The 20,357-nt window shown below is 34.9% G+C and overlaps 1 protein-coding gene across 1 annotated transcript in view; it reads left to right on the top strand.

The window, feature by feature from the left end:
• The window catches only part of LOC103793784 (fibrous sheath-interacting protein 2), a 99,277-nt gene that overhangs the window by 67,620 nt on the left and 11,300 nt on the right, over nt 1-20,357 (top strand). The window contains 3 exon segments of the mRNA XM_035304896.3: nt 1,370-10,752; nt 15,666-16,160; nt 17,355-17,455. Of these exon segments, the coding sequence (XP_035160787.3) occupies nt 1,370-10,752; nt 15,666-16,160; nt 17,355-17,455 (9,979 nt within the window).

The following is a 20,357-nucleotide window of genomic DNA, read 5'->3' as shown; positions in this document are numbered from 1 at the left end:
TTGCATTCCAGTATTCCAACTTAAATTCCTTTCAGGTATAATACTCCAACCATATCATTAGAGGGATTATATTTGCATTATCTTTCTAAAAATGCTCATGTGTATACATTAGGTTAAACAATATATAATATTCACTTTGTATATCGAAAACTGTTGATTATTGACATTTAATAAAATTCAGTTTAATAATACTATAACATCCCAGAACTGGGTCAGTAGTTTCAGTTACCAATAATTAGTTGCTATTACAACAGTCCAGATACATCACTTGCACATCGTTCTCATTGGAGATATTAGCAATCCTACCCACCTGCACAAGGAGGTTATATCCCATCCTTAAAACCAGTATTCTCCCAAGGTGGATGATAATAAGGCTACAACTATAAACTCTTAAATAGATGTACTCCAGGCAGGATCTAATAGATTTTAGAAAAATAAAGAGAAGAGCCATGATTTCATCACATTGATGCTTGACTATCAATTCCATTCCTTATTCTCAGACATCTCCAAGGTCTTCCAGTGACTTCACTGATGTTTTCTTTCACTTGGAATATCATTCCTCATTCCCTTTACTTTGACATGGCCAAATCCTGTGTAGCAGTCAAAGCTCAGCTTACAGGCTTCTACCTGCATACAGTCTTGCCTGATACCATATGAAGATATATAACATATAATTAGGTTCTGAGGGAAAAAAAACAACAACTGTGTTGCTCATAGCTGCCACACCCAGAAGCTGGCCATTGCAAGTAGGTAGTGATTTGTAACAAATACAGTTTTGGATAGAACAAATACAGAGTTCTTTGCTTGGCTGGCTAAACTTCCTTCTTTGTGACAAACTATAATCTAGAGGCTAAAGTACTACTGCTATTGCAATCTATTACTACCTTTCCTGGAGTTGCCACACTTTTATTTTAGTCAATTTGATATTGCAACACAACTCCTTAGTATCCTAAAAGTAAAACATAGCAAAACATTAAATGTTTTGTCTAAAAATATTTCAAAATAATTATATGGAGCCTCTAGATATCGCTGGAGACATGGTAGGATGCATCACTAACCTGGAAATTATTTCTCTGCCCCAAGTTTTTCAGCCTCTTAGAGTTCATAACCATCCAGTCAAGGCAGACATCAGCATTTGACTTAGCGGTTTGAATTTCAGGTGCTATTTTCTCAACTTACTGGCTAAAATTAAGATTCTACAGGGTGATAAATAAATATTTGAGGAAAATCCAATTTCTTTTTTTCTAAATTTTTCTTTAGTGAGTTTCCCAGAAGGTGAAATATATATGTAAATAATTACCAATATACTGAATTTTCTATATTTTCTTTAATGCATGCTAAAATTACAATGTTTTTTTTTTTTTTTAAGTTTTTAGTGAGGAGAAGATGTCTACGGTTTCTACATGGTCAAGGAAAAAGTATGAATCAAAACAGCCCCTAGGAAACATATATAATGATTCCTCAATTTATCATTGTTGTGAATATCTCACTAAATCAGTACTTTATCATTTAACTTCAAGCATTTCTAATGGCACCAAGAAGGGTAGAGAAAAAGAGAAAGCATGGGAAATTCATGAAGAAGCATTTATCAAGATTATTTCAATTCATTCTCAAGTGTTTGCGAGCAAGTCCATTTCCATTGGAAAACTTGCTTTATGTATTTCTGAAATCATTATTAAAATCCTTTTTAATAATAAAATTATACAGGCTGACATTGCACAGAAAATGGTTTCCATACCAACAAAATACATTTACTGTCGAGGAATAGCTTCTAGTGGCTTTGATGACCTCTTTCAGGATCTCTTATTAGGAGTGATTCATGTACTGTCCAAAGAAATAGAAATAGATTATCACCTTGAAAAAAATGGAAGAAACAAATCATTTTCTATGCATAGAAATAATAGTGTTTACATTTGCAACAAAATCAACAGACAGGCAGGCCCCAGAGACTGGAAGTTATCAATGAAACAAATTGATCAACTTTTTCAAAAAAATAAATTAAATTACCTTGCATGTAAGTTAAACAGCCTGGTTGGTAACCTAAAAACCAGTGAATCCAAAGAAGTTGTCAATAAAGTTTTTAATATTGTTTCAGATTTATTTTCACCAGATGAATGCCTAGATAGTGATACAGATTCTGGTAAATTACAAGGAACATTTGTCTCCTCCTCAAATAATGAACAACCTAATAGCATATTTAGAAATAACTCACAGCTCTCCTCAAAATCAGTTTTTCTTCTAAGTGTTGTATGTGAGAAACTTATCAGAATACTTTTGGAAGAATGCACAAGCAATGTCTTTCTTGATAATGGATCTCTTTCAGAGGAAACATCAGCAGAAGAATGTCAACTTTTAAACATGCTTCAAAGTATAGAAGATGGAAAATCTGATTATTGTAACAGAGGAATGAACTGTGAATGCCTTCAAGGAGATTACATGTCAGACCTTTTGGAAAATGTGGCAGAAATTGATCAAGACTTACTGTCATCAGACTCTATGCTTACTATTATTTCCCACAGCTTGGTTAAATCATTGATGAACAAATTATCTCACAGTATACAACAAGCTCCCGAAAGTCTACCTTTTGCAAATGAGCATTTGAACTACCAAACAAGAGAAATACAGTCAAGTCTCACCAAAGCAAGAAAGCCAGAATTAACAGAATTAAGACAAAGTAAATATTCTTTAGGACTCAGGAGTTATGACAGTAATTCTTTGACAGTATCCCTGAATAATCCCAATGTGGTTAGCTCCAAAATGCAAGCACCATTTGGCAAGCATTGTGCAGTGAAATCCTCTTCCATGTCATCACTTGAAAGCCAGAGAACAAAAGAAATGGATAATGTAGCCATTCCTAATAAGCTACATCAGGAAGGTATATATGCTGGTGTTTATTCAGCCACATTTTTGGAAGGAATAATTTCAGAATTGTTTTTTAATCTCTCTACTGCATTGTGGGGCAAAAATAAAAACATCACTCTGTCCTGGCTCAGTGAGATGAATACATTATTTGTCAACAACGTAGTGAATGAATTTAATAATGCTCAAGTCACTGTTCTACGGAATGCTGAAGAAAGACTGTGTTTTCCACCAGTTCATACAGAAACTGTTAACAAAATTGTCACCTCCGTTTATTATGATGTTTTACAGCAGTATGAATTAAAAGTAGCCTGCAGTAATGATCTGGTATATGACAATGCCTCAATAGCAGAACAAATAACAAATGGCATATTGTTAGAGGTTTTAGACTACAAACTGCCATCTTTCCTCAGGGAATTTCTCATACCCCATTCATGTTACCCTCTCAAACCTGAAATTATATTGCAAAAGCTTCAAAATAACCTGAGAGAATTTGCTTCCCTACCCAGGTCTTCATCAGACTATAGTACCATGTTATCACATTCATTTTTAGAAGATGTCATCAGAAGGCTTTTATCTCGGCTCATTCCTCCACCCATTACATGTTCCCTTTTAGGAAAAAAACATTTAATGGGTTCAGATTTTAATGAAATGTCCACCTGTATAGTAAATAAGGTTATGTCAGCCATTTCAAAACATAAAATCTGGTTGACAATATATGATAATAAATATCTATACACTGGAAAAAACCTACAGAAGATGGTGGATTCTATTTATGGTAATATTTTGCAAATGTCTGACTCTGTTGTTTCTATACAGAAAAGTATAGTAAGCCAAAACCCAATTATGGTTGACCAAATAGCCGGTTTTATCATCCAAGAGATTATTGAAAATCATCTTCAACCATTTTTGAGTGGAGAGGTTTTATGTCATTCAAAGAATCCACTGGATCCAGTATCTACTATGGTTAAACAGGTTCTGAGTGAAGTGACAGAGTTACACAGACCTCAGAAGCAATCACCTTCAAGTATTCCCCCTTATTCATTTGTAAAGGAGATTGTTGCCAGACTTTTGTCAAAGATTTTCACCCCAAACCATAACACCAAAATTGAGTTGAAAAACATGACTCAAAGAATAGTAAACTCTGTAAATAGCCATTTTGATAAAACTAAAATTCACACTCTCTGTGATGACAAAGAACAATCTTTCTCCTCTTTCAATACAGATATTGTGGATGAACTTGTCACCTCAGTTTACAGAAATGCTTTAAAGCAGCATGGGCTAGACCTTGCTATTGATAAAGAGTCTGAAGATAGTGGCATTTTTGTGGAAAATATTACCAATCTAATTGTAGCAGCTTTTTCAGACTACCTTCTTCATCCTCTGTTTTCTGGGAATTTGTCAGCTTCTACTGATTCTAATTCAGTGGCTGAGAATATTGTTCAGGACATCCTTACTAACATCAGTAAATCTACTGAGCCAAGCCAGAGTTTACCTCTATATAACACCTTGCTGCCATACACATTTTTAGAAGATATGATCAGAGTACTATTATCTAAATTATTTTCTTCTGCATCTAGCCTGGCTCTAAACAGAGAAACCCAAAAAGATTTGTCAAGATCGAATTTCAATGAAACTGCTTCAAACATAATTAGTGATATTAGGTTGAAAATTTCTCAACATAAAATTCAATTTTCAAAAGAGGAAGAAAAAAACAAATTTATTTATTCAGAAGATGATATTCAGCACCTTGTTGACTCAGTATTTGAAAACATTGTGCAAACTTCTGGGTCTCAAGAATCAGCTGCGCAAAATATCACAAGCAGTAATGATGTTCTTATTGAAATAATAGCAGGCTTCATCATTAAACATGTATGTCAAAAACATCTTCAGCCATTTGTGAATGGAAAATCATTACCTTCATCAGACACATATTTTGATGATGAGAGAAGGCAGTTATTTTATACCAGTGTTTACTCTTCAACATTCTTGGAAGATGTAATCTCTGGAGTTTTAAGAAAAATATTCCATCGGGTAGTAGGCATTGTACAAACAAAATCCATGGGAGACTCAGAAGATGAACTGTTTGAGAAAGCTGAAGAACTCATACATTTGATAACAGGGGAATTCGCAAAAGCCCAAGTTACCATTATAGATAATACTGAGGAAAGATTTTGTTTACCTCCAGTGGAAGGGGATGCAGTCAAAACAATTGTTGACATGGTGTACAGCAAAGTTTTGCAAGAATATGAAATGGAAGTATTGCCCAATAAAGATTTTCTACATGACACAAAGACATTGGCTACCAGAATAACTAGGATCATCCTGGCTGAAATTTTTGATTTCCAAATTCATCCAGATGTTATAGCAAGTCTGCCTTTTAAGTCACATTCCAAACTCAGCACAAATGTTTTAATAAAGAGAGTTCAAGATGATATAAGTAAATCAAGATTCCAAAGACAAGCTTCAACAACGTATATGTTATCACATAGTCATTTGGAAAAAATCGTCACTCAGCTTATATCTCAGATGAGTCCATTGGACACCAGTGCAGAACAGTCAGATACTACTAAATCAGACTTAAGTAATACAGTGATAAAACTGATAAGTGAAATTATGTCAATAATTTCAAAACATGAAATATGTATTATTAAATATGGGAATAAAAGACAGAGTATGATTTCAGCAAAAGATATCCAGTCTATGGTTGATTCCATTTATGCTGACCTTTCTCATTCAAATATATACCACTCCATTACAAAAGAAAAAAAGAGCATAAGTGACATACCTGTTTCAAAAATAGCAAGTTTTATAATAAAAGAAGTCTTTAATCATCATATTCAATCATTTTTATCTGAAGATAAAACTCTCCTTTTGGCTGCAGTTGATCAAACTTACAAATTGAAAACAATAGATCCTAAACAAAGAGAATTATCTTTTACTGTGAACTCATCTGTCTTTTTGGAGGAAGTAATTTCTGAACTTTTATGCAAAATTCTTTATGCATTTTCACATAATATGTTGGTTACTGAAAATCCAGATAGAGTGAAACCTGAACTTACCAGCATTGTTACAACGTTGGTAAATTCAATTGTTCTGGAGTTCACCAAATCAGAGATTTCAGTTGCAGATAACTTTGATGAAAATTTACCTTTCTCAGAAAGATATAAAGAAATGGTACAAAAAACAGTCATCTCAGTATATGGAAAAATGTTAGATCAATATAAATCTCTGATTCAAATACACAGGGTTATACAAAGTGACACAATCTGCTTTGGTAGGAAAATATATTATTTGCTATTGGAAGAAATTTATGACTATCAGGTGCAGTCATTAGTTTCAGGAGAATTGCCATTGTCTTCTTATTCTTACCCCCAAGCTGATAATATCATCAGAAATGTGCTTAACCTAATCACAAAGGATAGCCATGCCTTGCCATCATATATGACTGTGTGGCCTCATTCTCTTTTAGAAGACATAATTTACAGGCTTCTAGTGCATAACTTCCCTTCAACTCACACTGAAAATGAACTAAAAGAGGAAGAGATTTCACCAGATGATGAACTTGTGGATGCAGTTTCAAAATTGACTGATGAAATTATAAAAGAAATTTCTGAACATGAAGTTCGACTTTCCATGGCAGAGGATAATGCAGAAAGTATGCAGTTAGAACCTATTGAAAATTTGGTCGACTCTATATGTAATAATATTTTGAAAACTTCTGAATTCCAAGCTGAAGTACAAAAAGATGCAGGCAAAAAAGGATGCTTATTCCTCAGTAAAATAGCTGGTTTTATTATGAAGGAAATCATGTATCATCATTTACAGCCATTTTTCCATGGTGAAGAATCATCTTTCAGTGACTTACCCAATCATGACCATGTCTCTGAACTTGCTAAATCTGGTAAAGAAAAGACACAGCCCTCTCTATATTCAGCTACATTTTTGGAAGACATAATCATTAACCTGGTTCACAAATTTTGTTGTCTCCCTGTTACTGCTGAAGATTCTAGGAAAAAAGAAATGGCAGAGCCAGATATTATGGGGTTGGCTCTAAAATTTGCAAATTCTCTGATAAGGGAATTTAAAAAAAGTCAAATAAAAGTTTTACCAAATGCTGAGAAAATGTTTTCTTTTCCACCAGTTGATAAAGAGACAGTTGATAAAATATCCAATTTTGTATATGATCAGTTCATAGAAAAATTCACATCTAATAATACTCAGAAAGGTGATGAAAGTAACATTGCTATAGGGATGATTGCTTCTCTAGCTCAGAAGGCAATGTCTACATTCAAGATTCAACCACTTTTTTCAGGAGACTGGTCTTCCACCTTCTTTTCATTTCTAAATCCAGATAATATCACCCAGAGGGTTCGACATCTACCACAAAACACCTCTACACAAATAAGCAGATGCTTAACAGAGAACCAACTCCCTTTATCAGATCAATCATATAAAGATACTTCTTCCACCTCAGACTGCAAAAGCACAATGAGCCCTTTGCAAATAAATAGAGGTACAGTGAGTAGAAAGAAAAGTTTTAAAACCAAGGACACATCAATGACAAAAGGGGACATCCAAAATCCAGTACTTGGCTCTACAAATGCAATTATGAAAAGCAGCATAATTAAACTGATATCAGAGTCAGCCACAGGTGCGACAAATAAGAAGAAAGTGGATGGAAATAAAGTGGGAATTTGTACTCAAAAACATAGTGAGAATGTATCAAAAATCACTTCTTTAACTACTAGTGTGAAAAGTAAAGATACTTGGGAGCCAAATTTGAGTGAAACATTTAAAAATAATGAAATCGAGAAGAAAAGAAATTTAATTCCAAAATATAAAGAAGGGCAGGATGATGAGGTACACACACATTTTCCCTTAATAATTGATAATATAGAATATGAGAAGGAAGTACTTGGATCAGATTCTGAAATAGGCTATAAAAAGAAGATTGACAGTGCAAAAGAAAGATCATTTAAAAAAGATGGGAAGGTCTTTCAGTTACCTTCTTCAAAGTCCAGGAGAAATTTAAGGACTACAACGGAGACTTTGGAAATAGGGACTCAAAGCAATGAAGGGAGAAGAGAGTCTCCAACCCAAACAGATATGGATGAGGAACACCACTCAGATTATGAAAATGTTCAATATGTCATTGAAAATATTTATGGGGATGTTTTACAACGATCTTCTCCAGAACCAGCATATTATTCAACACTCAGTTATGACAAAAGCCCCCCAGGTGATAATGCATTAAATGTAATTCAGGAGGTCAGCAGGGATTCAGCACAGTCTGTTACAACAAAAAACGTATCCTTCTCAACTAACAAAAATGTCCCTGCCAAAGAAAAAGAAGAGAAAGAGAGCGAAAAAGAGGAAGTAAGAGAGGAGATTAAAAGTGAACCCAGAAAACCAGACAGCCCTCAGTACCAACCAAAAAATAAACCTGGAATTTTTCCTGCTAAATTTTTAGAAGATGTTATTACTGAGATGGTTAAAAAATTGATCTTTTCTTCTATACCAGAAACACAAATACAAGATAGAGGTCAAAATGTCCGTGATGAGAAAAATCAAGCTGAACTCTATGACACTGCTATGAAACTCATCAATTCACTATTAAAGGAGTTTTCAGATGCTCAAATTACGGTTTTCAGACCAGACAAGGGGAATCAGTTTTTCCCACCTGTGGGAAAAGAGCCAACAACAGATGAAGCACCATCCAGCATTAAGATAAAATCCGCGGATAAAATGCCACCTGTCGATAAAATGACTAAAAAACCTTCAGTTAAGATACCATCAACTGACAAAACATTGGTCAATAAAGTTGTTCACTCTTCTGTTTGTAATATTTTAAATGAATATGGATCTCAAGACTCTATTTGTAAGAATATAAACAGTAATGGAGAAAATTTAGCAAGAAGACTAACTAGTGCAGTGATAAATGAAATTTTTCAACATCAGCTTAACTTGATATTTTGTGATGAGGTTTCAGCTTCAGCATGTTTGCCTCTGGAATCTAAGGATGTTGTTAAAAAGGTCCAAAAGTTGGCCCAAACAGCCAGCAAAGAATGTCAAACTTTATCACCATATACAATAATATTACCTCATAAATTTTTAGAGAATGTGATTTCTGTTCTTTTATCTAAAATTTTCTCAATAATATCCAGCACAGAAACAAGAAAACTTGAGGACAATTTGTTCACAGAACTGGATTTCTTTCAAATTAAGTTAGTAAGTGCAGTTGCAACAGAGATCTCCCAAAATAAACATTTGATTATACAGTATGTAGAATCCTTACAATCTGATGATCATGAAATTACTCAGTTAGTGGTTCAGTCTGTTTATAACAATCTCTTGCTACAGTTTGGATCACAAGAGATCATACAGAATTGTGTCATCAGTGGATGCAAAATCCTTTCAGAAACCATAGTTGACTTGGTTCTACGAGAAGTGGCTGGCAATCATTTGCAGAGCTATTTTTGTGGAGAGCTAACTCCACATCAGTGTGTGGAAGTTGAAAATATCCTTAAAGATGTTTTCCAAACTACTGATGTGCCCTTACCTAAACCATCACATGCTCATAAGCTGTCTTATAACATAATAGAAGAAATTGCTGTGAAATTTTTATCAAAACTTTTATCTGTATTTCCAAAAGTGCATAAAGAAAAAACCAAATCCTTAGAAACTGAAATGCTAAAAATAACTTCAAAAGTATTAAATTCAGTCCAAGAATTTATCTTTAAAAGTAAGATTAAACTTGTAGCACCCACCAAGCAATCACCTACTGTACCTGTAGCTGATAATGCAACTATTGAAAACATAGTTAATTCTGTTTTTACCAGTGTTTTAAAGCACTTTGGTTCTTTTACTTCGATATTTAAAGATTTAATGGGTAAAGGTAGTGTCCTCTCAGATATAATAGGCTTTTTATTGGTGAATGTAATATCCAATTCTGAATTTCAACCTCAAGTAGAGGAAGAAGTATCAAATTCAGAATTAGTTCTGGAAGCTGTCAGAATTATGGAAAAAGTGACCAAAATTATTGATGAACTTAAGTCTCAGGAAAAGTCTTCATTCAGAAAAGGTTTGACATTAGATGTCAAACTTTTAGAAGAGGTGTTGGCCTTGTTCTTGGCTAAACTAGTAAGGTTGCCAAGTTCCTCAAACATAGATGAAAAAAACTTATCAAAGCCTGAGTTAAATAAAATTGCATCTCAACTGACAAAATCTGTAACAGATGAAATTTCCAGACGTAGCATTAGTCTAATAGCTTCTGATCCTGAAAAACACTGTTTAAATCCAGAAAATATAGAAAGGGTTTATCAGGTTGTTAATTCTGTTTATAGTAACATACTACAACAATCAGGAACCAACAAAGAACTTTATTATGATATAAAAGATACAAACACAGTCTTTCCTAAAAAAGTGGCTAGTTTAATTATTGATGGAGTTTCAAGTTTTCCATTAGATAAAATTGGCTCAATAATTTCAAATGCTGATCTCTCTGGAGAGCTAGACATTAACAGAATTGTTCAAAAGGCACGAGAACATGCTATTAATATGATTCCTGAATCGGAGGAAGAACAGTTAGATCAAGTTTCATCTGAAGAGGAATATCCTATTAAAATAGTTCCTCATGTTGGGAAAAAACCAGTCAAAATAGATCCAAAAATTATTTCTGAACACTTAGCAGTTATTTCTATAAAAACTCAACCTCTTGAGAAACTTGAGGAGGAGTGTTTGAAAAGAACTGGACGTAGCATAGCAGAACTGAGAAGAGCATTAATAAGTGGGAGAAATTACTACTCAGAATCACCGAATTTAGAAAATAGAAAGAGAGAAAGACGTACCTCATTGGATAAGACTGGAAGACTAAATGTAAAACCCTTAGAGGTAAGTGCAAAAATAATGGCAGGAAAATGAGTGGATAGTGAGACATGGTTCTTCTGTGATTTCTTTCCTCAAATAAGTATATGGACATGCATTCATTGTTGTTGCTATTGCTCAGCCCAATAGGAGAACTGGTTGCATTGGTTCATCCATACAATCGTATTAATTACTAGGATTTGCCATGTTACTTCTGTAGCTCACTCTAAAAGTCTCAGGCTGGTTTTCCTAAGACAACTGTTTTGAACTTTTTTTTTAAGAACGTGACGATAAGCATATACCCTTCACAGTAAAACCAGACTGACCAGAGTTGTAATTGCCATTTGAATATTTAGAAGTAGCAACCTTGTGTAGTTCCTTAGTTTGTTATGGATATCTAAAGGTATTCAAACAGGCCAGTTAAAAGAATATCAGGATATATAAAACAATCTAAAATAGTTTTAATTTTCAAATTTAAGGCTGCAGAGTAGTACTCATTTTCTTTCAGTAAAATTTATCAGCAAACATTAGACTGCAAACTCTTAGATTACATTTGTCCTATTTTACTTCAATAATATTACCCTTTCCCATTTGCCCTGGTCTCTGAAGATGTATCCATTTTTTTCATGCTTACTCACTTATTTTATCTAACCCCAGCTGCATTAGTGCTCCTGTTTTTATAAGCCTCTTTTCTATTGCTTGAGTCCTAATCTGTGTATACTCAGGCCCCAAATATTTTAAATGAGAATTTAAAATGTCAAAAATAATGTCCTTATTACAAGGAAACTACTACTGAAGACCAAAGATTTGTCTCACAAACAAGTAGTTTGCACTTATCCATCAGGGATTTTTGACATGTATTAAAATCCCTTTAACTGATGGTGTGCATTTGTGAGAGGACTGAGTATGCTTAGCATGTAGTTCGTAGCCTGGACAATTAGCAAAGTTTTATAGAACCATGCCTTCTGGGGCATAAGCTTAGAGTAAATTTTTTCAGCAATCTTCTGCAACCCACTAAACTGAATCTCAAAGCTAGTAAATAAGTTAATTAATGTTTTAAGTTTTCACACCCTGGTATAGTTTGATATTTATTCCTGCCCAAATCTCATGTTGAATTGTAACCCCCAGTGCTGGATGTGGATACTGATGTAAGGTGTCTGGGTTATGGGGACCGACCTTTCATGGCCATCTTTGCAGTAGTGAGTTCTTTCAAGATTGGTCATTTAAAAGTGTGTGGCGCCTACCCTCCCAACACACACACAGTCTTTTTCTCCTGCCTTTGCCATGTGATGTGTCTCCTCTTAATTCATTTTCAATCATGATTGGAAGCTTCCTCAGGCCTCACCAGAAACGTATGCATATATATAAAATATAACCTAATATATATATTTATATATATATATAAATGTATAAGGTTATTAGTATATATTAATATATATAAGGTAATTTAATACATATAAGGTAATATATACTATCTTATATATTATATATATATTATATATATAAAACCTCTCAGGAATTTCTTTATAGCAGTGGAAGAATGGTGTAACACAGAAAATTGGTACTAAGGAGTGGGGCAGTAACTGAAAATATTTTTCTGTTAACCAGCACCTTTGGAACTGGTTAACAGACAGAGGCTGGAAGCGTTTGGAGACTCAGAAGAAGACAGGAAGATTAAGGAGAGTTTGGAACTTCTTAGAGATTGGATAAATGGTTGTGACCAAAAGGCTGAGGGACAATGGTGATATGGACAATGAAGTTGAGGCTGATAAGGTCTCTGATGGAAATGAGGAATTTATTGGGAACTAGAGCAAAGGTCACCTTTGTTATGCCTTGACAAAACACTTGGCTGCATTGTGTCCATGCCCTGGAGTTCTATGGAGTTTGAACATGTGAATGATAACCTAGGATAACTGACAGAAAAAATTTCTCATAAATGAAGCATTCAACATATGACCTGGCTGCTTCTAATAGCCTGTTCTCAAATGCAGGAGGAATGACTTAAACATTTGGAATTTATATTTAAAAAGGAAGCAGAGCATAAAGTCTGGAAAATTGGCTGGGCATAGTGGTTCACACCTGTAATCCCAGCACTTTTGGAGGCCGAAGTGGCTGGGGCCCTTGAGGGCAGAAGTTTGAGATCAGTCTGGACAATATGGTGAAACCACCTCTCCACTAAAAATACAAAAATTAGCTGTTTGTGGTGGCACATGCCTGTAGTTCCAGCTATATCAGAGGCTGAGGCATGGGAATCACTTAAACCCAAGAGGCAGAAGTTGCAGTGAGCCAAGATCATGCCACTGAACTCCAGCCTGGGTGACAAAGTGAGACTCCATCTCAAAGAAGAAGAAAATTCAGCCATATGGCAAAGAAATAAAATGGTTTTGTTTTTTGTTTGTTTGTTTGTTGAGAGAAATTCAAGAAGGCTGTGGAACTATCACTTGTTAAAGAAACTTGCAAAACTGAATTCAGCCATATGGCAAAGAAAGAAAAAGTTTTGGTTTTTTGTTTTTGTTTTTTGTTTGTTTGTTTGTTTGTTGAGAGAAATTAAAGGCGGCTGTGGAACTATCACTTGTTAAAGAAACTTGCAAAACTGAAAGAGAGCTAAGTGCTAATATTCAAGACAATGGAGAAAAGGCTTCAAAGGCAGTTCAGAGGCTCTCACTGCAATCTGTTTTATTTCAGTTAAAGAGGCTTAGGAGGAAAGAATGGTTTCATGGGCTCTGCAGCCTCAGAACTCCACTGCTCACATCCCCGTGGTTCCTTTTCCCTTTTCCAGCTATGGCTCAAAGGGGCCCAGTTACAGCATGGGCTGCAAGCTGTAGCCTCGGTGGTTTCCATGTGGTATTAAGCATATAGGCACACAGAATCCAAGAATAAATGAGGCTTCTCAGCCTCTGTCTAGATTTCAGAGGAAGTATGGAAAAACCTGTATGCCCAAGCAGAAGCCTGCTGCAGGAGTGGAGCCCTTACAGAGAACTTTTACCAGGGCATGCAGGGGGAACATGTAAGATTGAAGGTCCCACTGGAGCACTTCTCAGTGGAGTTGTTGAAAGAGATTTTGCATTCTGCAGACCCCAGAATGGTAGATCCACCAGTATCCTGCAACCTCAGCGTGGAAAAGCCTCAGGCACTCAGCAGTCTCCCAAGAGCATCTATCAGGGCTGCATCCTGCAAAAACACAGGGGTGGGGCTGCCCAAGGCTTTGAGAGCTCACCCCTCCCATCATTGTGCCCTATATGTTGGACATAGAGTCTAAGGAAATTATTTTGGAGCTTTAAGATTTAATGAAGCACTTCTGGATTTTGGACTTGCATGAGGCCTGTAGCCCCTTCCATCAGGCCAATTTCTCCCTTTTCAAACATGAATGTTTGCCCAATGCCTGTACTCCCATTGTCTCTTGGAGGTAACTATCTTGTTTTTTATTGTGTTTTGTGGTGTGAGAGGATGAGGGATTTGTGAGGAGTCATGGGCAGAATGATATAGTTTGGATATTTGTTCCCCTATCAAATCTCATGTTGAATTATAATCCACAATGATGGAAGAGGAGGCCTGGTGGGAGATGCTTGGGTCAGGGGGATGGATCTCTCATGCTTTAGTGCTGTCTTCATGATAGTGAGTGAGTCCTCATGCTACTTGGTCATTTAAAATTGTGTGGCAACTGCCCCCAACTCTATTGCCCCTGCTATCTCCATGTGACATGCCTGTTTCCCCTTTGCCTTCTGCCATGATTGGAGGCTTCCTAAGAAGCAGATGCCACTATTTTTTCAGTAAAACCTGCAGAAATGAGAGACAATTAAATGTCTTTTCTAATAAATTACCCAGTCTCTGGTATTTAGAGCATCACAATAGTGACCTAACACATACCAAAATTCTTAGTTTATCATGGTTAAAACTTCTTTAATCTTCTTTACTTTTGCTTTTTTGGAAGAAATGATGGTCTCTTCCAGCTCCTAAATTTTATTTTTAATCTGGGTTCTCATCATTATATTAGCATATACTTGGTAGTCTTCATTTATATATAAATTATTGCCTGGGAAAAAAATTAAGTGAACAGACTATAAGATAACATTAACTAAACTCAATTATCTATAGAATTATCTGCCACAAATCTTATTCTTAGTTACAAGCCTTCTTTACTTGAGTCATTTATAACCACAGAGTGCAAGAAAGGAATATTTAAACTAAAACAAATACCACTGTCCTGTTCAAGGAAGGAAAAGCCATCCTAAAAATAACACAATAAAGAAGCAGACATGGGCAACTCAGTTAAGACATGTTATTTGCCCCAGTCTGGCTACCAATATTATCTATCTTCGACAAAGGGCACAGCAGAGAAGAGAAAGAAAGACCAGCCTGGCCAATATGATGAAACCCTGTCTCTACAAAAGAATACAAAAATTAGCCAGACATAGTGGCACTCCCGTAGTCCTAGCTCCTCAGGAGGCTAAGATAGGAGAGTCACTGGAACCTGGGAGTCGGAGGTTGCAGTGAGCCAAGATCGCATCACTGCACTCCAATCTGGGTAACAAAGAGAGACTAAAAAAACAAAAGAAAGAAAAGAAAGTATGTATATTTAGATTTCTTTATAATTCCTTACCTAGGATTTTCGGAAAATGGGTTATCCTGTCTCCTTCTGTCATAAAATGTTCAAGATAAATGACAAAGAAGAAGTAATTTAATTATGTTAAATCTTGCTCTGACTTTTGGAGTAAGTTAGATTAGATTGATGTATATAAATGTAAAAAAGTGATGCATGCCAACAAATATTTTTTATTTGACTTTATTTTAAAATATTTCTAATATATAATTAAGTGATAATCGAAGATATTACTTAAATCAAAACTAGAAACCACAGGAACATAGCTACATTATAATCAAACTACAGGAAAAGTGATTTAGACATTTGTTTTTAATATTTGCTATACCTTTATTTTCAGACTGTTCGCAGAAATTCATTTCCGAATATAAGAAAGCCTGATATTACAAGGGTGGAGCTCTTAAAAGATGTGCAAAGCAAAAACGATCTTATTGTTCGATTAGTGGTTCATGATATTGATCGAGTGGATTTGGAAAACTACATAAAAGAAGAACTCGATTCTGATGAAGATGAAGTTGTTTTAAGAGAGACTGTGGCAGAAGAAGAAGGCATCGAAGTATTTAAAGATCAAGTAAAAGTCAAGAAGCCAGAAGAAAACAAAGTTTCTCCTAAGTCAGCACTAAGCACTAGCAGACTGAAAAAGCTTTCGTCACTAAGTAAATGCTGTCAGACCACAGCCAGTGCAAATACTGAAAGTATTGAAGCAACCTCAAATCAGGTAATAGAATCTAAGGAGAAACATGTTAAAAGAGCTGCTGCTGAGCTTGACATGGCCATAAAAAAAGCCATGCCTGAAACAGCCTCTTCATCTTGGGAGGAAAAGCCATTGTGTAAGGTAAGTGAGAAGCATGACAGTTAGTGACAAGAAAGGGGAGGCAGCTTTTCAAATATGGCCCAATAATGTATCTTGCTTAGTCAGAAAAGAATGAATTCAGTCTCAAGCCTGATGATATTTACAGAATAAGGGAAATAATTACCAGGCACAGCTGTGAATCTCAACTGTAGGAAAGCAAATAATAGGGGAAAAACTAGATTAATTAGAATCTCAAAGAAAAGAGAAAATGAAATGTATAAGAAAAATGTAAACTAATTATTTAAAACAATTGGTTTCCACCCTTTTGTATTTTCGCTGGTAAGTAATCATTCAACATTTTGTGTGGTGAGGCTAATGCCACTAAAACAGCAGCAGAAGATTGGCTCTGAATAGGAGGAAGAAAAAAAGATCCACAGAGATTCAGACTGCTTAGGTTTGAATCCTGACTCTTAATAGCTATGTGACCTTTTGGTAAGCTATATAACCAACTTACCCAACCTTAACAAGATAATTTATATATTTTAAATATCACCCTTACAATTAGCCCATAATCTCTGCTATCAGCATGGTTAACATCTCTTGATGCTGGCTCCAAACCCTCAAATGATGGTCTGGGTCTCAATGACCTTCTGAGTTTGGTCCTGTCCAAAAATCTATACCATAACATGTTTTTGGAGAATATGTTATTTTCAGTATTCTGATGAGGCCATTCTCTTGATTATCCATTTGATGTGATTCTAAGGTAAAACAAAAGCTTAGATTAACTACAGAAAATAACAGAAATTTAACTCTGCTCAATTCAGAAGTACACATGACTTTGCAACAAATAGATCAAAATATGTGTTAAGATGATTGATCTGGCAAGATACCTAATTGATCAGAGCTGTATCTGTGTTCTTCCTCTTTTTGAACCCCATAATATATGATTTTAAATGTTTTTAAAGTTTAGAGGTAGATTTCAACATTGTTCTAGATTTATGTTTAAAATTTGTTCAAAATCCAGTATCATAATTTGGGTAATCTTCACTGAATTATTTCAAATTAATTATATTCAAATACACTTTTTAATTAGAAATATAGGGTGCATCCATCTTTTAAGTAATTTCTAAAACTTTGTTCTGTTAAAATGTAGATTATATGGCAAAAAGATGTCATAAGGTAAGAAAGTATATCTCAAACTCCATTTAGAGTAATAGCTGATTTGTCCTTTTCCAGAAAGAAGAGAAGAATCTTCTTACTGAACCACCACATTACTTCATACACAGAATTATGAGTTCATCTTCATACAACCAAGAAGATCTCATTTCATCTACTGGGTACATGAAATTAAAGCAGTTCAAATATAGAAATTTGATAAACTAGAGCTTATGGGTAGAATGGGACCCCTGGCAAAATTGTGACTGAGAAAGTATTTAGCTTCAGACCTTCCCTCACTTCTTTCTTTCATTGGAACCCTACTGCGGATAATTCCAAAGCCACGTATTGCTATTTGCTCATCCATTTTTAGATACCTGGCCTATATGTCCCAGTTTTGAAACCAGTTTCTAGTATATCTTCTTTGTAGTCTTATTAAAGTGTTTGTTAATGTAGTAGGTTATTTTCTAACATGAGAGAGAGGTAATGGCCCAGAAATAGAGTATGTAGTATCAGTACAAAAGGGGCCATGCTTAGCTCTCTTCACAAAGCTAGTGTTCATTGCCTATAAGAAGAATCCAAAGGAATGAGCAAGAAATGTAAGTTGGAGCATTCAGAGATAAATAATAGAAAGCAATGGAGTTTGATATGACTCTTTAAGAATGGATAGCACTTATGCAAGTGAAAGACAATCCAAGTGTGGATGACACTAGCGGCAAAATATGGACCACAGTTATAGGGGACAAGGAGGAACAAAGTGCCCTGTAGACTTGTAATCTGATTAATAACTATCAAGAATAGTGAAAATATCTTAAATTGTGCTTAAATTTATAAAATTGTACATAACTTAGAAAAGATAACATTTTTTATCTGGTGAGAAGTACTGATGATATACACAGAAAAATCTACCGAATGATTTATTTTTTTCACTCAGCATGCTGGAATTGTATTTTTTTTTTTGACATAACCCTATTTTGACTCACCATTTTCTCTCTTCTCCTGCATAACATGTTATTGTAACATACATAACTAGTAATGTTGGAAACTCTCTATTGGTTATATCAGTGAAGTAAAAAGCAGGCATAAATAATATTAAATAAAAATAATTTTAAAGCAAGATAATACCAGGAAGCTCAAGGTTCTGATTTTCCCATGGAAACAAAACATAAGCAACTACAAACTGACTAACACAACTTTATAACAGCTCTGGAAAACAGTCTGCAGCAACCAAATAAATACTGAATCAAGAAAAAGCTGGCTGGGCATAGTGCGTCATGCTTGTAATTCCACCTCTTTGGGAGGCAGAGGCATGAGGATTGCTTGAGGCAAGGAGTTTGAACCTAGCTTGGGCAACACAGCAAAATCCTAACTCTAATAAAATAAAGTAATACAAAATTAGCTGGAATGGTCATGTATGTGCACCTAGTGCTAGGAGGCTGAGGTGACAGAATTGCATGAGCCCAGAATTGCTTGAGAAGTTACAGTGAGCTATAATTTTACACTGCACATTAGCCTAGAAAACAAAGTGATAGAGAGAGAGAGAGAAAGAAAAAAAAAGGAAGGAAGGAAGAAAGGAAGGAAGGAAGGGAGGGAGGAGGAGAAAGGAGGTGAAAGAGGAAGTAAGAAAAGAGAGGAAAAAGAGTATGAGAGAAAGAGAAAGAAATGAGGAAAGAAAAAAAGGGAAGGAAGGGAGGGAGAGATGTGTGAAGAAATGGAAGGAGGAAGAAAGAAAGGGAAAAACACATTCAAAATAGTAAAAAAAAAAAAAAAAAAGAAGAAGAAGAAAATGTGTAGTTTAGCTTGTTCTTAGACTCAACTTCTTCCCAGCATGGTATAACACAGTCAAGAGAATGGAGCCCAATTTACAGTGTCCTCCCTTTGGTTGAAAAAGCAGAATAGATCTTGTTCTGACTTATCTATGGGCTTTTTTTAGGAAATTATTTTTGTTTCACCTGACTAGGAACTCAAATAGGCAATGGTGTCATCGTTTGATTTTAAGCCTGCAAACTACAGAAAGTAGTGGATAACTGCCACAATGCATGAAAACTACAGGGGGAGTGTAGAACCATAAACATCTTGGGCAAGAAATTATGAGAAGAGAGAGATCTGTAGAATATCTGAGTTCCTGAGAAGGAGCAATGAGTGACTCTTTGTGAAATTAAATCATTTAAAAGCAGCTCAGGAAAATTGGGTTTGGGGAAGCACAAACAGGCCTGAAAGCTGCATGCACAGCAAAGATCTGAAAAAATCTTAAGTTTTCACTTTGGACTGTTTCCAAGGCTCAAAGTCCCACTAATTAGTAAAGATTTTCCACATCAATCAGCAAACGCTAGAAGTGGCTTCTTTATTATTTCAAATACTCATATTTAACAAAAGATCACTAAGCATACAAAAAAACTAGGGAAATTTAGCTCATTTGAAAGAATAAAATACCCAGAAAATGTTTCTGAAGAAGCATATCAGTTGGACCTACATGGCAAAGACTTTAAGACAACCATCTTAAATATGTTCAAGAATGTAGAAACAAAGAACTAAGGAAATTAGGAAATATATATATATATGAACAAAATTAAAATATTAACAGAGAATTTATAAAAAAGAACCAAACAAATTCTGGTTTTGGTAGCATATTAGGGCAACTAGAGTTAATAATAATTTATTACATATTCTAAAATAACTGAAAGAGTGGGATCAGACTATTCTTAACATATAACACAAGACACAATATATGGTTGAGGTAATGGATACCCCAATTACCCTGACTTGATTGTTGCACGTTGTATACCTGTATTAAAACATCACATGCACCCCATAAACATGTACAAGTATTGTATGCTAATAAAAATTAAAAATTAATTCTGGAACAGAAAAACACAATAACTGAATTTTAAAAAGTTTTAGAGAAGTTCAACAGCATACTTGGACAGACAGAAGAAACAAACATTGAACTAGAATGTAAGTCATCTGAAGTTATCAAGTCTAAAGACCAAAAGGAGAAAATACTGGAAAAAAAGTGAGCAATGCCTAACGGATTTTGAAAACACCATCAAGCAGAACAATATACACATTATGTAAATTCCAGAA

This window comes from Callithrix jacchus, chromosome 6 (genome assembly GCF_049354715.1).
Source record: "Callithrix jacchus isolate 240 chromosome 6, calJac240_pri, whole genome shotgun sequence".
Classification (NCBI taxonomy): Eukaryota; Metazoa; Chordata; class Mammalia; order Primates; family Cebidae; genus Callithrix; species Callithrix jacchus.
The sequence above is the reverse complement of the archived record's forward strand: the minus strand, read 5'-3'. Positions and strand labels throughout refer to the sequence as shown.